General features: G+C 44.2%; 1 protein-coding gene across 1 annotated transcript in view; it reads left to right on the top strand.

The window, feature by feature from the left end:
• Positions 1–20,623, top strand: part of NUDT14 (nudix hydrolase 14) — a 70,477-nt gene that overhangs the window by 15,012 nt on the left and 34,842 nt on the right. Inside the window, exon 2 of the mRNA XM_063147663.1 lies at positions 14,091–14,134. Coding sequence (XP_063003733.1) covers positions 14,091–14,134 — 44 coding nt within the window. The remainder of the gene's footprint in view (positions 1–14,090; positions 14,135–20,623) is intronic.

The following is a 20,623-nucleotide window of genomic DNA, read 5'->3' as shown; positions in this document are numbered from 1 at the left end:
GGCTATCCCATTTCATAAAAACATCCAACCCTGTAAATTGAGTTTAGCTGAGAGATAGTGACTGGCCCAAAGTCACTCAGTCAACTTCATGGCTAAGTCGGGATTTGAACCCAGAACTCCCTGGTCAAAGGCAGGCACTCTCCACTGCACCACATTGGCTGAAATAACTATTTATTTACTGCTTTCGTGGGGTCATCAGAAAGTAAATCGTTTATCAGTCTTAAGAGGAAAGGGTGCTTCAGTTTGTGCCTAAAAAGCAACCTCGCAACGTTGTCCTAACAACAGAAGGGAAACGTTAACTTGCACATCACAGATTTTTATGTGCCTGTCCTGGGAGCTGATGGGTATGAAATGAACACAGTGGCCTGGCCCACTGTATCGCATTAACAGTTGAATAAGCGAACGTGTTCTCAAATGTTTGTTTTACCTCCTGATGGGTGGAAAAAAAATGGCACCTTTGAACAGTAAACTATACCACCATAACCATCTGGATGCAGTTTCATTACAATCTCCTGCCAAAATATAACACTCACTTTGAAGACTAGAATGGATACGGTTTGTAAAAATTGCAGTGTGTGACTTTGGGTTGTATGCCTTTCTAGATGATTACTGGGGAGAAATATTTATACTCATGCCCTGATTTGGTTTGTTTGTTTGTTTGCTTGTTTTTAATATTATTTGTTGTCGTTCAGGATGGCCAAATGAAATTAAGATCAAATTCAAATTTAAAATTGTGAGAACCAGTGTGGCATACGGGTTAGAGTGTTGGATGGAACTCAGGAGACCTGGGTTCTAATCCCCCCGCCCCTTAGCCATGAAGCACACTGAGTGACTTTGGGCCAGTCATGGACTCCCAGCCTAACCTACCACAGCGGGTTGTTTTAAGATGGAGAGGAGGAGGACTGTGTAAGCCACCTTGGATTCCTCGCAATAGGGGGAAAGGCAGGATATAAATTTAATAATAATAATAATAATAATTGTCAAAGTGAATCATATTGGCTCAACCAATGTGTGAGCTCCTATGGTGGTAAAAATTAAAAATTAAAAAATAAACTATGAGAGCAATTATATGCCCCCTAGATAATGTCTGGGGGACAGTGGATATTTCAGTTTCCTGGGTGAATATCTGGGGGACAGTGGATATTTCAGTTTCCATCCCATCCCAGAGTGCAGGACACGGAATAATGGGCTCTAGTTACAGGAAGCCATATTCCGGCTGGACATCAGGAAAAACTTCCTTACTGTTAGAGCAGTATGACAATGGAACCAGTTGCCTAGGGAGGTTGTGGGCTCTCCCACACTAGAGGCCTTCAAGAGGCAGCTGGACAACCATCTGTCAGGGATGCTTTAGGGTGGATTCCTGCATTGAGCAGGGGGTTGGATTTAATGGCCTTATAGGCCCCTTCCAACTGTACTATTCTATGTTTCTAAGAAACCATGCTCCCGGGCCCTTCCCCAGTCCCCTTGCAGCCAGCACGGACAGAACTCCACTGTCTGCTGTTATGAACCCACAAGCACAAGCTCATAGGGGGTGAAAGGGGGAGTTCCCGGGGAGGGGAATAGACCAGGCCCAGTGCTCCCATGCATACCAGGAACCGGAGCATCAAAACTAAACATAGCCATCTTGTCTAATTGTTCAGTGTGGTAGTGTACAGCCTTCTACGCACTGGCCACATTTGTATCCCATCCTTCCTCCAAGGAACGTAAGGTGGGATTTACATGGGTACCATCCTGTGTTATGAGACCCCTGTGTGCTAGATTGGGGTGAGACACAAGATTATCCAGTGAACTAAGAAGGGATTTGAACTCAGGTCTACGTTCAACACTATATCCATGACACAATGCTGGCTCTTTGCACCTGGAGTGTGGGAAATCTCTCTTAAAAGGGCAGTGATCGTTTTCTCCCATATGAGGAGGTGCTGGAATGCCATGCTCCTTGTAATGGTGTTTGGAAAAAAGCTCATTTCAGTTTGTTACATAGAAATCCATACAAGCCCAAACGTGCTGCCTCTGTCTTGCGATGTACAATTTATGTTGATAATTCCGATTTCACAATATCACACGGAGAGTTGGCTCTGTGTTACCTTCAAAATCCCCTATGGCTGTAAGTGGTGATTGGCACTGTTTTTTTCCCCTCCTCGTTATTTTTCATTTACACGAAGGCCACGCTCAAAGCGATACTGAACACAATTCCTCCCGAGCAGAGCTAATTAAAACAATGCGGAGGTGAAGGCATGCAAAATGGAAATGCACGCGAACGCATCGCACCAAGTTCAGATTGACCTAGAGGTAGGGAGCGTGCAGGGGCATTGCCATAGTCACTGGAGATGCTAGCTATTGACTCTACGTGACAGTAACTGGCATTAATAATGCAGTTGGCAAAAATGAAGAAGTCTCCATCAAATTATGAAATCCCAGTCCGTCTTCTCTTGTAAACTGCTGTAGATGTGAAATCGATTTCCATTAAGCTAAAATGGATGAACAAAATGTTTTTTTTTTCACCTGACGGGAACAGAGAGTGCAGCAGACAGGAAAAAAAAAAGGCTGAGAAGGTTCATGGATGATACTTTAGCATTTCCACCATCACTACCACTACCTCTCTTTCTCTCTTAGGGCATGTCTACAACTATGGATGTAGAGGGCCAGAGAGGGGGCGATCCCGGACTTACCTACTTCCGGGATCGTCTCCCTCTGTCTACACATGGTAAGCGATGTCCCGGGAGGACGTAGGACATCACACCCACCATTTTTTAAAAAAAAAAAATTATCAAAAAAGAGTACAGGAGCACTCCTGCACAAAGGTAAGGGTTTTTTTAAATAAAAAAATAGTCCTGCTCCCCCCCCCACCCCACCCTCGATGGGCACGGAGCTCCTGAGGAGCTCAGTTCCTGGCTCCTCGCAGTTACTCGAGGAGTAACTGCATCCCATTTTTGGGCATCCCAAAAAATGGGATGCCCGGCCACACGTCCCGCTGTCTCAGGATCATCCTGGGATCGCAGGAAAAGTCGGGATAGAAAGGTAGGGCAATAACCTGGAGAATGGGGGGCTCATCCCTCCCTGCCCGTGGGATCCCCTGTGCATCATGTGGACGCACAGGGATGATACCAGAGCGATCACCTGGATATTGCCTCGTCTAGCCATGCCTTTACACACACAAACACGACGCATATATACTCCCATCACTTTCTTTCTGTTACTTTTGCTCAACACTTCAACTCTGTATGGCCATCACAGCATGGCCTAGGGAAGTTAAATGTCTTCACTGTGACATAGGGTGCATATGAAGCTACGTTATCCTGAGTCAGACTTTTTGTCCATCTAGCCCACTCCCCGACAGCAACTCTCCAGGGTGTCAAATTTTTCCTAGCGTTGCTATTTGAGATGTTTTTTAACTGGAAATACTAGGGATTGAATCCGGGACCTTGTGATTGAAAATCATGTATTTTACCACTGAGCTATAGGCCGTCTTTTAAAGTCACTTGTTCTAGAAACAGCACATGTTACAGGTTGTTTCCTTTTTACAACCCCCCCCCCCCAAAAACCTGAATGGCATAGAGCAGGGGTAGGCAGCCATGGGCACTATTGACCCCTGGACATCTTTATTGGTGCCCACCAAGGGGCCCTGCCCCTCTCACTTAAAAAATAAATAACATGTTTTCTTAATGGCAGCTGGGTTTGCTATAAAATAGATTTCAGTTGGTGCTGAAAATTGTGGGTTCAAAGATGTTAGAACATAAGAAGTACCATGCTGGATCAGACCAAGGGTCCATCTAGTCCAGCACTCCGTTCACACAGTGGCCAACCAGCTGTCAGCCAGGGACCCACAAGCAGGACATGGTTCAACAGCACCCTCCCACCCATGTTCCCCAGAAACTAGTGAATACAGGCTTACTGCCTCTAATACTAGAGGTTGCATTTAGCCATCATGACTAGTAGCCATTGATAGCGTTTTCCACCTGGAATTTACATAGGTTGGGGTTCAGACCCCACTTCTTTCGTGCAGGTTACTTGCCCTTTGCCAAGGTATCCATTTTGTGATGGTTAGGGTGACCAACTGTCAGGATTTCCCCAGATTTGTCCTGGTTTTTGTTCTTTCCATGGTGTCAGGGGGGATTTTCTATAATTTTCAATAATGTCCTGGAATGACACACCTTCCTCTTTAAGGCTGCCATTAGCATGGCAGGAGAGAATGACATGCTTTCTTGAGGCACGTCATTCCCCCACCCCGAGCTCCAATTGAGGTCTTAAAGGGGAAAGTGTGTCATTCGTGGACATTATAGAAAAGGCCCTAATTGGAGTGGATAATGGTGGTGCAGAATGAAATCCTTTCCCCTCCTCCACTCCAATCGGGTTCTTTAAGGTGGCGGGGGAATAATGTACTTTCTGCAGGACTCAGAAAGCTGCTTCCCACACACACACACTAGGTGTCCTCTTTTTTGGTTTCCCAAATATGGTCACCCTAGTGATGGTGCCTTGGACAGTTTCTCAAATTCCCAAATGTGCCCGCAGCCCCCAAAAGTTGCCTTCCCCTGGCACAGAGAGAGTTCCCTCTCCTATATGAGTTCCCTTGCGTCTAAAGGCCTAACGGTAAGGTCCTGCTCTGGGTTTCTTTCTTTCTTTTTTGGTGGTCTTATCAATCCTTTGTAGCAAAGACCTCTGAGTTGTGGCCTTTGAGCTATGGAACTCCTTCCCTAAATTGGCCCATTCGTTGAACTTTGTTCAGCATTAACAGGCAGGTGAAAACATGCTTATTTAAACAGATCTCTGGGGATAGTCGCTATTGGCTATTAACTTTTGTAAACCACCCAGAGAGCTTCAGCTATGGGGCGGTATATAAATGTAATAAATAAATAAATAAAATTGAAAGGATGCTGCAACGACCTTTCTGTTGTTTTAGTTTCTTGGACAACTGGTATGCAAGCCAACTAGCATGGAACCTCTTGGCTATTGTATCCTTAAAAGTAGAAATGAATAAACAGGCTGCAGTATGACACATACACAAGCCTATTTGTTTATAAGCCTTAATAGCCAAGCATTTTCTAATAAGGGCTACATTTTGCATTGAACAAGGGCTGAAGGACCAACATCGTTGGCTTTGGCTACTGACTTTGGGCATGGCTAGATGAGGGGGCGATCACGTGATTTTATGATCGCGAGATCGTCCTCACTCCACACACGGTGTGTGACGTCCAAGGAGGAAGAGGAAGTCACAGCCGCCTTTTTTTAAAAAAAGATGCAGGAACTGGAGCGCACCAGCGTTCCAGTGCAAATGTTTAGTATTTGTTTTTTTTTAAAAAAAAAAACGACCCCGCTCCCCCCACCCCCGATGGGCACAGAGCACTTGCAGAGCTCTGTGCCCCGTGCCCGGGTCTTTGTGGTTTCTCGCGAGCAGCCAGGACTAAACCGCGACGGCGTGCCACACGTCCCAAGGTCTCGGGATGATCCCAAGACCGCAGGAAAAATCGGAATTGAAGGGTAGGGCGATATCTCGGGGCAAGCGCGGGATCGTCCCTCCCTGCTCCCGGGATGCCCTGTGCATCTTGTGGATGCACAGGGACGATCCCAGGATGATCCCCGGGATATCGCCCCGTCTAGCCATGCCCTTTGTCCTGCATAAGCCAAGATACAAGCAAAGAGTTCTTTAATCCTCTCCTCTTCAGTGTGAATGATATCAGGAGCTTTAGCCTCCCTCACCCCAAAATATTTGATATACTTCAGTCACATCTCCAAGACACAGACAGAGGCTCGGTTTTGGGGCTATGCTAGAGGCTCAATGGGATCCCCCGATATACACTTTTGAGCTGCTTGTCTCTTCATTGCACTGTTAATGCGCAAGTTGGTTGAACAGAAGAATGATAAATCAGTGCCATGATCTTGCCCTATTACTTGATAAAATCACCATAAGCACGTTGGATTTAGTGCGCTGTAAAGTACACAGAGCGATATAACCATTGGTAACTGTTTACCTGCTATTAATAATTAGCCGCCTTCATACTGGACTGTTAGCAAGGAGCCTGGCGTTTGGCACAATAGCGACTCGGCTGCATATAGCCGAGTACAAATTACATTACGCCAGGACAATAGCTGCAAATGGGACGCATTTGAGTTTCTGCCATTGCAAACAATGGGATGTTGGACTGTTTCATTTGTTTATTGCCTTATTTGTTTGGACAGGTGCAAGCTGGCCATGTAAAATTGGATCTTATTCATAGATAAGCAGGGCATACCTTTACAAGCATTATCAGATCAGTGCATAGGGAGACGCAGAATCATGCAGACTCTTAATCTATTTACAGCTTCATGACGGTAGATGAAAGAACCCACAAACATGGGAGCTTTTTCACTGTGGTATACTACCAAATGAAAGTAGGCAGACAAAAGCTATCGTAGGATGTCCCAACAGGACGGTGACCAATGGGGAGGAATGAAAGGTGAGATGTAGGGGAAAGAACCAGGAGGTATTTCTATCCCCACTTTCACACTTGTGTGCTACTTCCAGAATGAACCCACAACACAAAGGTGGGAACAGAAACAGGTTTGGGGCCTGTTCATATTAGTAAGTTGCTCCTTTCCAAGCACCTTGGGAATGTGCCGGGCTGTTGCTAAGCACTCCTGAAGAAGTGCCATTTGCTCAGGAGCTGTACACACAGCCAGTGCAATTTGGTAGATGGTGATGGCATGAAAAACGGGATTAACAATGCAGTTGTATTCTTGACTACTCAGAACCATGGAGTCCAATGAGGCTTACTCCTAGGCCACAGCTAGACCGAAGGTTTATCCTGGGATCATCCAGGGTTCTCCCCTGCCTGAGCACTGGATCCCCTGTGTGTCACCTAGATGAACAGGTTTGACCCCTGGACGATCCAGGGATAAACCTTAGGTCTAGCTATGGCCCTAGTTAAGTGGGTATAGGCTTGGTTCAGAGGTGACACCAACCTACGATTTGTATCGAATGGAGGTTAGAAGAAATTATCGTTTAATCAAACCATTATTCATTAAATAAAGCAACAAAGGAGATCGGGAGGCGGGGGGAGGCGTGATGACAGACTTCATTTCTGACCTTCCAAATTATTATTTGGAATGAACGGAATGCCTCCATGAAGAGCCTCGGCAGCGGGCCTTCCCTGTAGTGGCCCCCACCGTCAGGAAAACTCTCCCTCGTGAGGCTTCGGAGACGGAGAGCATAACATGACGCCGCCTGAAAACATCCCTTTTCACACCGGCTTTCCCAGGTTTTTAACTTAGCTGGTTTTTATATTGCCTTTTTAACTTTTAATGTTTTAAATTTATCTATTCTTGTTATATTTTATGTTTTTTAATTGTGCACTGCCCAGAAATGATGGGCAGTATAAAAATGTAATAAATAAATAAGTACGCCTGGAGAAGCTGGGCCCCGCCAGAAGATGTTGGATTCCAACTCCCATCAGCCCCAGCCAATGGTGAAGGATGATGGGAATAGCCGTTCATCAATATCTGGAAGGCCATAGGTTTCCCGTTCCAGTTTGGAGGCTCAGGAATGCTGTGACTGTACCAAGCCTAAACATATTTTAGCTCACTGAGGAACGGTTTCAAGCAGGACTGCAGTGTTTAATTGATAATAAATTTGATTAATTGAATTAAAATTTACTAAAAGGTCCTCCCAAAGAACTGGGAATCAGAGATCTATCAGTCTTGCAAATAAGTCTACAGAAGTTACTACTCTGCATCATCATCATTAACAATAAAAATAAGAATATATTAGCTTACTGAGGAATGGCAGAGGAGGAACGGAGAGCTGCAACATTCCTGCATTTCTGTGCTGAGCACAGAGGGACCACTTGGCTTCCATGAAAGGACGGGGCATTCCGTCCCTCCTCTGCCAGACTCATTCACCTATATGGAGTTTGTTGTTACATATTGTAGGGTGACCATATGAAAAGGAGGACAGGGCTCCTGTATCTTTAACAGTTGCATAGAAAAGGGAATTTCAGCACGTATCATTTGTATATATGGAGAACCTGGTGAAATTTCCTCTTCATCACCACAGTTAAAGCTGCAGGAGCTGTACTAGAGTGACCAGATTTAAAAGAGGGCAGGGCACCTGCAGCTTTAACTGTTGTAATGAAGAGGTTACAATACTAGATGGCAGGTACCAACATTAAAGAGGCATTTCTCACCTGTGTGAGCAAAGGGGGAATGACTTTTTTAAGATGATGCCTGCCACCTGCATGATAGATAGATAGATAGATAGATAGATAGATAGATAGATAGATGCATTTAAGCATGAGCCTGGTACCCATATGTAACAAGGAATTGCATGTAGGCGAATGAGGAGACTAGCAGAGGAAAGACAGAGTGCTCCACCCCTTTGCTGTGCCCACCATGGAAGCCACGTGGCTTCTTCATGCCTGGCGTACAAATGCAGTGGAGGTTGGAGATGATGCCTGCTACATCATCAGAGATACGCCTCTTGCTTCAGGAACACTATTTCAACCCATGTGCACATTTTTGCGCATTTAATTGCTAGAACAACAACTAGATTAAGGGTGCAATCCTATGTATGTTTGAACAGAAAAGAAAGTCCTACAACTTCCAAAATGCCCCAATTATTTATTTATTTATTTATTTATTTATTTATTACATTTACAGCTCTCTGGGCGGTTCACAAAAATTAAAACCATAATATAACAACCATGATTAATTGATTAACATTTATTTAATCAGGCGGCAATCATAGTTTGAGGTGTTAGCATCAATGAGTGAATGCTGAAACCTGTAGACTAGTGAGCTCTCAAAGATGAGCAGGAGATAGCGACGGGGCGGGGGTGAATTTTACATAAGTTTTCTGCTCAAGCCATGGCTCCTAGACCACTAATATTCTATACAGTGCCCTTTACTTACATTACTAATTAGCTTTTATGAATGTCTATTCTCTCATGGGAAAAAAATCCATTTTTATCTTGATACCTGCTTGTAACTTCTGCTGGTGTTAACCTCTGTTAAAACTGTGCTTACGAAGAGGCGAAGTATTCCTCCTGAGGTGGACAATAAGGATGGGTTGAATCTGTCAATTTCGGTTTCTCTCAGTTATTCATTTTTTCCCCAGTCTCAAGTTCATTTTGTCCCAAACGTTAAGAATTTTTCCAATTTTAATTTTGGCTTGTTTCTGAATGTTGAGATTTTTTTAAAGCTTGTATGGAAAGTTGTGTGTATTTCTCCTACTTCATGCATTTTTGTTCACAATTGTGCCTATTATACACATTGTTGCAAGCAATTTTCCTAGAATAATGTCATTTTGAACATTATATTCGTCCGCAGTTTTCCCTAGTATATGCTTTTATTTATTTTTTTGACTGGAGAACTCCACTGCAAAATTTGAGAAGGGTGAATTTCAAAGGATAATGGGGTTTTGGTTTGGGCATTAGATCGGGAGTGCGAAATTTCTCCCCCATCTCTAAGGCCTTAGCTAGACCTACCTTTTGTTCCGGGACAGAGGAGGGGAGATCTCGCGTTGGGATTAATGCAAGATCTCTCCCCTGTTTACATGTAAGGCGCAACGACCTCAGGAAGCGAGGCATCGCGCCCGCCATTTAAAAAAATTTCTTAAAGCGATGGCAGCGCACAAAAGGTTGTGCGCAAAGGTAAGCAGCGCTCTTGGCTCTGCGCGAAGAATCGCGTGGAGCGGGGTCAAGTCACGGAAATGGGCCACACATTCCGCAGTCTCGGGCTCAGCCCGGGACCACGGAAAAAGCGGGCCCAAAAGGGAGGGCTGTATCCCGGGGCAAGGGAGGGATGATCCCTCCTTGATCCCAGGATCCCCTGTGCATCATGTGGACGCACAGAGACGATCCCGGGGTTTACCCCAGGATATAGCTTATCTAGCTAATGGGGTGTGCACGGACCCCCCACTCCGCTTCACTTTAAGATCCGCCATTTTCGGATCGGCCCGCTCCGCCCCGCCCCCACTCCGCCTGTGCCCACTCCGCTCCACTCGGAGCTCCGGATCCGGATCGGAGCTCCGGTCCCCCCCATAGGGGGGGGGTTACCGGGCCCTGCCGCCATCGCTGCCCATGCGGCGACGGTGGCAGAGCCCGGTAAGGAGGAGGGGGGCCTTACCTGCCTCCGTCCGTGGTCCGTCGCCGTCTTCAATTGAGCCCGTGGTTCCACCAGGAAGTCTGGGCCGCAAGTGCGGCCCAGACTTCCTGCTGGAACCACGGGCTCAATTGGAGACGCTGACGGACCGCGGACGGAGGCAGGTAAGGGAGAGGAGGGCGGGGGGGTTACCGGGCCCTGCCGCCATCGCCACCCATGCGGCGACGGCGGCAGAGCCCGGTAAGGGACCAAGGGGAAGGGGGGCCTTACCTGCCTCCGTCCGCGGTCCGTCAGCATCTTCAATTGAGCCCGTGGTTCCACCAGGAAGTCTGGGCCGCAAGTGCGGCCCAGACTTCCTGCTGGAACCACGGGCTCAATTGGAGATGCTGACGGACCGCGGACGGAGGCAGGTAAGGGAGAGGAGGGCGGGGGGCATTACCGGGCCCTGCTGCCGTCGCCGCATGGGCGACAGCGACAGCGGCAGGGCCCGGTAAACCCCACTTACCTTTCCGGCGGAGCTCCGGATCGAGGCGAAGGATCCGCCTTCACCCCGATCCTCTTCGCCACGCTCCGCCGGCCCCCCAATCCTCTTCGCCTCCGCCTTAAGGGCAGGCGAAGCCCCCCGCTCCGCTACTACTTCTCCGGTCCGATTAGAAGCGGAGCACATCCCTACTAGCTAAGGCCTAAGTCAGGGTTCATCTACACCAAGCAGGATATTCTACTATGAAAGTGGTATACAAAAGGCAGGAGATACACTACTGCTTTTTAATGGTACTGAAGTGCACTGACAACTGTTAGGGCCCATGGACACATCTACATCAAGCAGGATATAACACTATGAAAGTGGTATGAAAGCAGGATACGGTCTGTGTCAATGGGCCCCAACAGTTGTCAGCACACTTCAATACTGCTATAAAGCAGTAGTGTGGCTCCTGCCTTTTATATACCTCTGTCATACCACATTCATAGTGGAATATCCTGCTTGGTGTAGATGAGCCCTAAGACAATTGTTTTAAAATTACCACTGTGGTAATGTTAGAAAAACAGCTAGAAGTCATCCCTTTTTAAAAAAAAGAAAAGAAAAAAGCTTGATTAAACTTATAGAGCTCAGAAGCTTATTGTCCAAGACAATGTGGTGGTTAACTAATACCCACCAACTGTTCTGAGTTCATTTGTCTTGACAAATTCTCTTTATAAGCCTTGCCTTCAGGCCTGTCTTTGCTGAGTGGCTTCTCTGCCCACCCAGTAACTCAGTTTCTTCCTTTGCCATTCTTACTCACCTGGCTTAAAGTTTTCAACATGCTGCCAAATGTGCCTTGATCACATTGCAACAAGCAGGTAAAGTGTGACTTATTTTTTCCCCATGTTATGCAAAAGATACATAAGTGATAGTGAAAGTTCAAGCCTACTGTGTGTCCTGAACCTGGAGGTCAGGCAGGGATTTCCTCTCTGGAAGGTAGGAATGAACGAATCTGTCAATTTTGGTTTCTTTCAGTTTCTCATTTTTCCATTCATAAATTCAGCTCCCTCGAACTTTGAGGGTTTTTTTTAAAAAAAATTGCATGAAAATTCATACACCATTTTTGTGTGCATTTCTCCTAATATGTACATTTTTGTATGTATGTTTCTCTATTAGCCACATTTTTACATGTCATTTTTCTAATACAATGTGTTTTTAAATGCTATTTTCAGTATTATACACATTTTTTTTGTGCGCACATTCCTGCAAAATAAACATTTTTATTGGAAAACTCATCTGGGGAAGTGAATTTCAGTACATGTATTGGTGCACAAGTTATTTATTTGCAATATTTATATACCGCTCCATATCTAAAATAGATTCCAGAGTGGTGAACATAAGAATAAAACAATAAAAAGATTAAAACTGCAAATTAAAATTGTTCAATTTAAAACAAAATACCAATAAAAACTAGTCACGAGGTGTGCTGCCTGGAAAACTTTTTGTTTTCAGGAGGCACCAGAAGCACCTGTCTGGCGTCCAGGAGCAGGGCGTTCCAAAAAGAAGGGGCCACCACACCAAAGTCTCTTCTCTTGGTGGACTCCAGTTGGACCATAGGTCCATGTGGAACCACCAGGAGCATGCCCTCTACTGATCTCAGTTGGTAAGGGAGAAGGTGTTCTCTCGGGTATCAACCTATCCTAGGCCTCTGGGATCTTCTTGGGCCTTAGCTAGACCTAAGGTTTATCCCGGGGTCGTCCCTGCCTGCTCCAAGGATCCCCTGTGTGTCATTTACATGAACAGGGATGACCCTGGGACAATCCTGGGATAAACCTTAGTTCTAGCTAAGGCCTCAGTTATCAGCAGGGCAGAGACATTTGTATGACAAGACATAACCCCTGTGCAGAAGGCTCCCAGTGTTTAGCTGGCACACATCAAAGTTTACCATATGTGGTAGTGGTCGTGAAATGCCCCACACCTAGGTATCTCTGATTTACAGCATGCATATATTAACAAATGAAGCATGATTGGTAATGAACATCCATATGTTACAAAATGTAACTTGCTTTTTCCATATCTTAAGGTAAGTCTCCCATGTAGAGCAATCTGTAAATAAACCATTCAATTTAAATGATGCAGATGTTTGAATATTTTTACCACAAAAGAGAACAGTTTTTATTAGGGACTGGACCCGAGTGCAAATTATTGTAAAGCGCAAGAGTTTTATCAGCAAAAAAATACACTCCCACGTTTGGCAGCCTATTCATGGGATATAATACTCCATGATGGGCCTATTTCAGGTAGCACTTCAGCTTGAATCCTTGGAGAGCCACCTGGTGCTGTCCTTGAGATAATGGGACTTGTAGTCCAACACATCTGGAAGGCACCAGGTTGGGGAGCAGACAGCAATGAGGCAGTAGACAATACTGCATTAAATGGGCCACTGGTCTGACTCACTATAAGGCAGTGATATTGTGTCACTGGCATTTATAATTTTCTTATATTTTATATATTCAGTGAACCTTGAACAAGGGCTGTTTTTCTAAAGTCTGATTGCCATTCTCAATACTATTGCTGCCTAATTTTCAAGGCTTATTTGGACTCCTTATTTGTGTTGTGTTATACCTTAATATATGAACAGTGTCTGATGAGGGCCTGGACAAACAGGCTGCCCAGTTGCAATGGAAGATATAATAGTTTGTTTATTAAATTTATATCCTGCATTTCTATTAAGTGCTCAGGGCTGCTAGTTGCGCCATAACTTTTCGTCAGCTTGGTAGCATGGAGGCATGGCATGTTTATACACAACTGTTACAGGAACCTTGTCCTTTATTGCCTTGTCATCCATCTGATAAATGAATGGAGACCAAGGAGATCTTCCCTAAGCCCTGGGTGGTGCTTCAAACCTCACCAAGCTCACTTTCTCTCTCCCTGTGGTACCTGCCCCCCATTCTGACATTGCTTCTCTCCTTTCCATATACAGTCCTTGCCAAAATATTCTAGATTAAAGAAATACAGTTTATATGCTGCTTTTCTGACAGATCTATGACATCCAAAGTGGCTTCTAATATAAAATAGAATAACATCTAATATCATACACACACACACGTGTGTGTGTGTGAGAGAGAGAGAGAGAGAGTAGATATAGACATAGATATAGGGTGAACATATGAAAAGGAGGACAGGGCTCCTGTATCTTTAACCAGTTGTATTGAAAAGGGAATTTCAGCAGGTGTTATTTGTATATATATGGAGAACCTGCTGAAATTTCCTCTTCATCACACCAGTTAAAGCTGCAGGTGCCCTGCCCTCTTTTAAATCTGGTCACTCTAGAATAGCTCCTGCACTTTAACTGTTTTGATGAAGAGGGAATTTCACCAGGTTCTCCATATATACAAATGACACCTGCTGAAATTCCCTTTTCTATGCAACTGTTAAAGAGACAGGAGCCCTGTCCTCCTTTTCACATGGTCACCCTACATAGATATTGATTTGTATGGTCTCAGACTGTAAACTAATCAATATGCTGTACTAATTGTTAGCGATTTTTTCTTTTCAGAATGGCGTTTCAAAGATTTGGGACTTCATGAGATCACATGACAGGTAAAACTCACAGAAGCATTGTTTTCTTTCATTTTTTTAATGTAATTCATTCTCTCTCTCTCTCTCTCCCCCTCCCTCCCATCTCTCTCATAAACACATTGCAGTCATAAAGCACTTTTTGTGTGCTCATGTACGTTATTTCATTATAATCTTCATAACAACCCTGCAAGGTGGGTCCATATTATTAACCTCACCTATGTGCTCAAGCTGAAGCTGAGAGCAACTGTGGCTAGCTTAGGACCACTTAGTAAATTCATAGCAAAAGCAAGATTCAAGCCAGAGTCTAGCCATTCATTCATCCATTCATCCATTCAGATCTATTCAAATGGCTAGGGATGGGCAAATCTGTCCTTTTCAATTTCTTTTATTTTCTCATTTTTCCAATGCTACGATTGGTTCATCCCACTTCCACATCAGTTTGGATGTTTTCAAACGTGTGTGTGAAAATTTGTACACACTGTTGTGCACATTTCTCCCAGTGCATGCGATATTGCCTGATATACGCATTTTTTGGCAAACAATTTCCCCTAAAATAATGCATTTTTATCCTTGCTTTCCCTAATATATCCATTTTTAATGTACACTTTACCTAATATATGCATTCCTCTATACACTCTATACACAACTGTTGGGGCCCATTGACGCATACCATATACCGCTTTCATACCATTACATCCTGCTTGGTGTCCCTCCTGCCTTTTATATACCGCTTTCATAGTGCAATATCCTGCTTGGTGTAGATGAGGCCTCTGCCTTGCTATTCTAGAACATAATAACTTCCAAATTGTTTCTCCAGTAGGTAACACTTTGTAAATATTGCCGCTAGTTTCTTTTCAATTCTTGAGGAAACATGGACGACTTTTTAAAAGATCGTTACAGAGAAAAGCAAGCTCAAAAGAGAACTATTTTCCAGAAGGATAGGGTTTTTTTATTTCTTTGTTTTTCTGTATAATCGATATTAAAGGACTTTTTCACAGGACATTTTTAAAATAGCTGGGAACACGATGGCGTAAGGTGCACATGTCGTGCCAGTCATCTCTGGTCACATAACATTTGTTGCCTTTACGTGTGCAGCAGCTGTCATCCTGCAACTTTTTTAGTGACTACAGAGTACAGCATTCATTAGAGAGAATGCCAAGCCATCTTGCTCCACACTACAGATTTCCTACCGTTTCTTAGGAATTTGAAAGGGTTTTTCACCCCATGTGTACCCCAAATTTGTTGACCGGAACTTTTTTTGCTAATTTGATTTTATTTGGGAGCAAAACCTGCTGTGAATGCCACCTACCTTGAAACCCTCCTACATTGCTTTGTGCATTTCTTTGAACACATTTGTGTTTTGCAATTCCTCAAGGGTGCAACTTACACAGTCTCATCCATTTTTTTCTTTACAACACAAGTCTAAGATGTTGTGACTGCCCGAGAGTCACCCAATGAGATTGCAATGACTGAGGCCATGTCTAGACAGGGCGATATCCCCGGGATCGTCCCTGTGTGTCCACTTGATGCACAGGGGATCCCTGGAGCAGGGAGAGATGATCCCTCCCTTTATCCGGGATATCGCCCTACCCTTCTATCCCAACTGGAGAGCCAGTGTGGCGTAGTGGCTAAAGTGTCGGACTGGGACTCGGGAGATCCAGGTTCTAGTTCCCACTTGGCCATGGAAGCTCATGGGGTGACTTTGGGCCAGTCACAGACTCTCAGCCCAGCCTACCTCACAGGGTTGTTGTTGTGAGGATAAAATGGAGCAGAGGAGGAGGATTATGTTTGCCGCCTTGGGTTCCTTGGAGGAAAAAAGGTGGGCTATAAATGCAATAAATAAAATTAATGCAATAAATAACTTTACCATGGGACGTATGGCCGGCTGTCCCAATAACATCCCAGCTCCTCACGAGTAACTGTAAGGAGCTGGGAACCGGGCACAGGCCAGCACAGGGCTCCTCTGTGCCCATCGGGGTGGTGAAGAGGGAAGCGGGAGGGTTTTTTTTTTAAAAAAAAAATACTTACTTTTGCGCAGGGGTGCTCCTGTGCTCTTCTTTGATTAAAAAAAAATGGCGGACGCAATGGCCTCTTCCTCCCGGGACGTCACATGCCGCGTGTAGACTGAAGGGGAGGATCTCGTGATCATCATATTGTGAGATCATCCCCCTCCACCCCCCTCGTCTAGCCATGCCCCAAGAGTCATTCAATAATGCATGAATAGTCTCCTGATACAAAATGTGAGCCCAGATCTCCTGGGTCTGAATCCAGCACTCTTTCCACTGTGCCCCATTGGAATAAGAACATGGAGTGCAGGTTATGCTCAGAAAAAGCAGGGATAGAGCCACTTAGAATCATAGAATAGCAGAGTTGGAAGGGGCCTACAAGGCCATCGAGTCCAACCCTCTGCTCAATGCAGGAATCCACCTTAAAGCATCCCTGACAGATGGTTGTCCAGCTGCCTCTTGAAGGCCTCTAGTGTGGGAGAGCCCACAACCTCCCTAGGTAACTGGTTGCATTCTCGTACTGCTCGAACAGTCAGGAAGTTTTTCCTGATGTCCAGCCGGAATCTGGCTTCCTGTAATTTGAGCCCATTGCAGTGGGGGAGGCAGGTTCCACGACTGAATGCTTCCTCACGTGGTCTGGTTGGGCCTCCTTTGAGGTGAATGCTCCACCCACAACATAATATGCGTTGAAAGCAGCCGTGGCCAGGCATCGTGGCAGCGTGGTGGGAAAAGGCAGGACTGTCTGGCCTCCAGTACAGCTGTTTCGTTCAGTGAGCAGGCACAACTGTGCCTGGTTGGTAACTCAAAAGTTGCATTATAAAGCTGTATAGTTACAACTACACACCTTTGGCAACTCTTGTTCATTTTGGTGGGGCCTATGGAAAAGATATAGCTGACAAGCAGCCAGATCAGCTGTGGCCTGTAATGGTTTAGATTTAAATGACTGAAAACAAGTTTTGCAGATTCATTCATGAGCGTTTCCACATTATCTATCTATCTCTTTTTTCATTACAACTGGAGATTCATTGCCGACAGGGCATTATTTAGTGGCTGTTTCTGTCTTTGTGGTCTTAGTTGTGACGCAGTGTGTGTTAAACTGTGAGTCCATATTAAAAGAAACTTTCCTTTTTTAGTAATGATTCATTAAGATTGCAAAGCGCTATAGTGAATGTGCCCACAACATTCTAAATTTGAATAACCGCTAAGATAACAGGATTCAAAAACTACTTGGCCATGAACCCTAGCTTCGTGTAGAGTGTGCAAGTTACAAACCCCTTTTTTAAATACACACACACGAAATCAGCAAAATGCATTTGTCTAAGAGACATTTATCTGAAAGACTATTCAGCTTTTAGAGGCAGAAGCACGACTTGATATCTCCAACATTACTTTTCATGTCTGATTAAACCCAGGTATGATGCCATATCATGCATACGTATCTGTCACATGTGCTTTAAAACACATGGCTCTTTCCTACATGGGTATAGCTTTCATTTACAGAGGATGAGAGCTTTGACTATGGGGTGGTTTATAAATGCAATAAATAAATAAATAAATAAATAGTGAAAGATGTTTCAGTAAAAAATGTCTGTGGCAATTGGATTTTTTTCTTTCTTTCTAAGATTTATTTATTTATTACACTTTTATACTGCCCAATAGCCGAAGCTCTCTGGGCGGTTCGCAAAAATTAAAACCATGAAAAGAATTGTGTTAGGAAGGAACGTTTCTCCATGAGGATCTCTCATGCTTGTGTAGATGAATCAGCAGCTGTAGACAAATGTATGCTGGGCCTGTTCACACAAGCAAACCGGGGGGGGGGGGGGTACTGAATTTGTGGAGGGGGAGGAGCGAGCTCATGGTGGCAGGCCTCGTGCCTGATCTTCATGTGTTTATGGTTCCTCTGTGGCCCTCGGCCTAATTTCAAAAGCTCTCTGCAAGCGATCAGTCCAGATCTGATTTGTGCAACAGCCCAATCCTTATAACCCCCAATTTTAACCAGAGTTTCATCGTGGCCACGGATACGTCGGAAGTTATACTGGGAGCCACTCTCCTTCAAGAGAGGACTTTTCCCCAAGAATTTTTAAGATGTGTTGATTTCTTGTACTAATGTTGTTCCCTGCCTCGATCCAAAGGGAGAGGCGGGTAATAAATAAATAAATAATTTATTATTATTATTATTATTATTATTATTATTATTATTATTATTGGGTGACCATATTTGGGAAACCAAAAAAGAGGACACCTAGTGTGTGTGTTGGGAAGCAGCTTTCTGAGTCCTGCAGAAAGTACGTTATTCCCCCGCCACCTTAAAGAACCCGATTGGAGTGGAGGAGGGGAAAGGATTTCATTCTGCACCACCACCATCCACTCCAATTGGGGCCTTTTCTATAATGTCCACGAATGACCCACTTTCCCCTTTAAGACCTCAATTGGAGCTCGGGGTGGGGGAATGATGTGCCTCAAGAAAGCATGTCATTCCCTCCTGCCATGCTAATGGCAGCCTTAAAGGGGAAGGTGTGTCATTCCAGGACATTATTGAAAATTATAGAAAATCCCCCCTGACACCATGGAAAGAACAAAAACCAGGACAAATCCGGGGAAATCCTGACAGTTGGTCACCCTATTATTATTATCAATCTGACCCTACTCTGTCAGCCCATTGGATGGGGAGGAAGAGTGTCACTTAACAAACTCTTACACTAGGCCTGTCCCATAAACCCTTCTCAGGTTAAGCACTACTACTTGAAAACTTGAGGGAGGGTTAATTAAGACTTTATTTATTTATTTATTTATTACATTTTTATACCGCCCAATAGCCGAAGCTCTCTGGGCGGTTCACAAAAATTAAAACCATAAAGAGCCTAAAAACAACCAACCAATTTAAAACACACATACAAAATACAATATAAAAAGCACAACTAGAATAAAACCACACAGCAAAAATTAATCTAGGTTAATATATGAGATTAAAACAGCAAAGTTTAAATTTAAGTTAAATTAGGTGTTTAAATACTGAGACAATGAAAAGGTCTTCAGCTGGCGACGGAAAGAAAACAATGTATAGACTTTTCTTCTAGCTATGAGAGAAACAGGTTTATTATAGGATCTGCTCTAAATATACTGTGGGTATAATCTGGTGTGGGTGCTTAATAACTGTAAGGCAGGTAAGTAATGCCAAGCTGACTCATGGTATTTGGTAGCTAACAAAATAATAAAAAGTTTATTGTTATTTGAAAGCTTTAAATAAAAATGTAATACTTTCAGTGTTGCCTAATCTAAACTCTCTACACACTAACTATTTCATTCGTTTTATATTAATCCTAAATCTCTAAAATCTAAACCCTTCTTACTCTATAAATAAACAACACTTATACTACTTCACAAATTCTCAACACTCCTTTTATATACTCTTTTTCTCTTCTCACTTATTACATCATAAACTACACTTATTTAGTTCTAATATTCTATACTTATTAGACATAGTAATTTAGACATATACAATATGATCAATTGTAAAGTAACGCCACAAAGAGGATGAGAGAGAGAGAGAGAGAGAGAGACTTGGGGGAAAGGCCGTGGCAGAAGGAAAGAGGAAGCATGGCCTTATAGAATCATAGAATAGTAGAGTTGGAAGGGGCCTATAAGGCCATCGAGTCCAACCCCCTGCTCAAGGCAGGAATCCACCCTAAAGCATACCTGACAGATGGTTGTCCAGCTGCCTTTTGAATGCTTCTAGTGTGGGAGAGCCCACAATCTCCCTCGGTAACTGGTTCCATTGTCGTACTGCTCTAACAGATAGGAAGTTTTTTCTGATGTCCAACCGGAATCTGGCTTCCTGTAACTTGAGCCCATTATTCTGTGTCCTGCACTCTGGGAGGATCGAGAAGAGATCCTGTCCCTCCTCTGTGTGACAACCTTTCACGTATTTGAAGAGTGCAATCATGTCTCCCCTCAATCTTCTCTTCGCCAGGCTAAACATGCCCAGTTCTTTCAGTCTCTCTTCATAGGGCTTTGTTTCCAGACCCCTGATCATCCTGGTTGCCCTCCTCTGAACACGCTTATTGCCTGCTTATTGCTCTGACCCCACCCACCACTGGCATGCACCCCCTAACAGACTACCCCTGAGGGAAATGTGTCTCTTGATAGATTGTAAGCCTATGCGGCAGGGTCTTGCTATGTACTGTGTTATCTGTACAGCACCATGTACATTGATGGTGCTATATAAATAAATGATAATAATAATAATAATAAAAAAAGTTCTCCACCTCTGCTCTAAATGGAAACTACTTTGCAATTCATGTGGTGTCAATGCAGAAGAGACAGTGAATACCTGGAGGCGACTGCCGTAATTCCATTGTTTCTTCCACTCATTCAGTATCACCTCACCCCGATTTCTTGGGTAAAAATCTGTTGCACTTTTATAGTTTTAGAAGCCACTTCAGATTACCAGACTGTGATTTTATTTATATAGACTTCTCCCACCACCAGTCCTATGCCACAGATT

The sequence above is a fragment of the Elgaria multicarinata genome, chromosome 2 (assembly GCF_023053635.1).
Source record: "Elgaria multicarinata webbii isolate HBS135686 ecotype San Diego chromosome 2, rElgMul1.1.pri, whole genome shotgun sequence".
Lineage (NCBI taxonomy): Eukaryota > Metazoa > Chordata > Lepidosauria > Squamata > Anguidae > Elgaria > Elgaria multicarinata.
The sequence above is the reverse complement of the archived record's forward strand: the minus strand, read 5'-3'. Positions and strand labels throughout refer to the sequence as shown.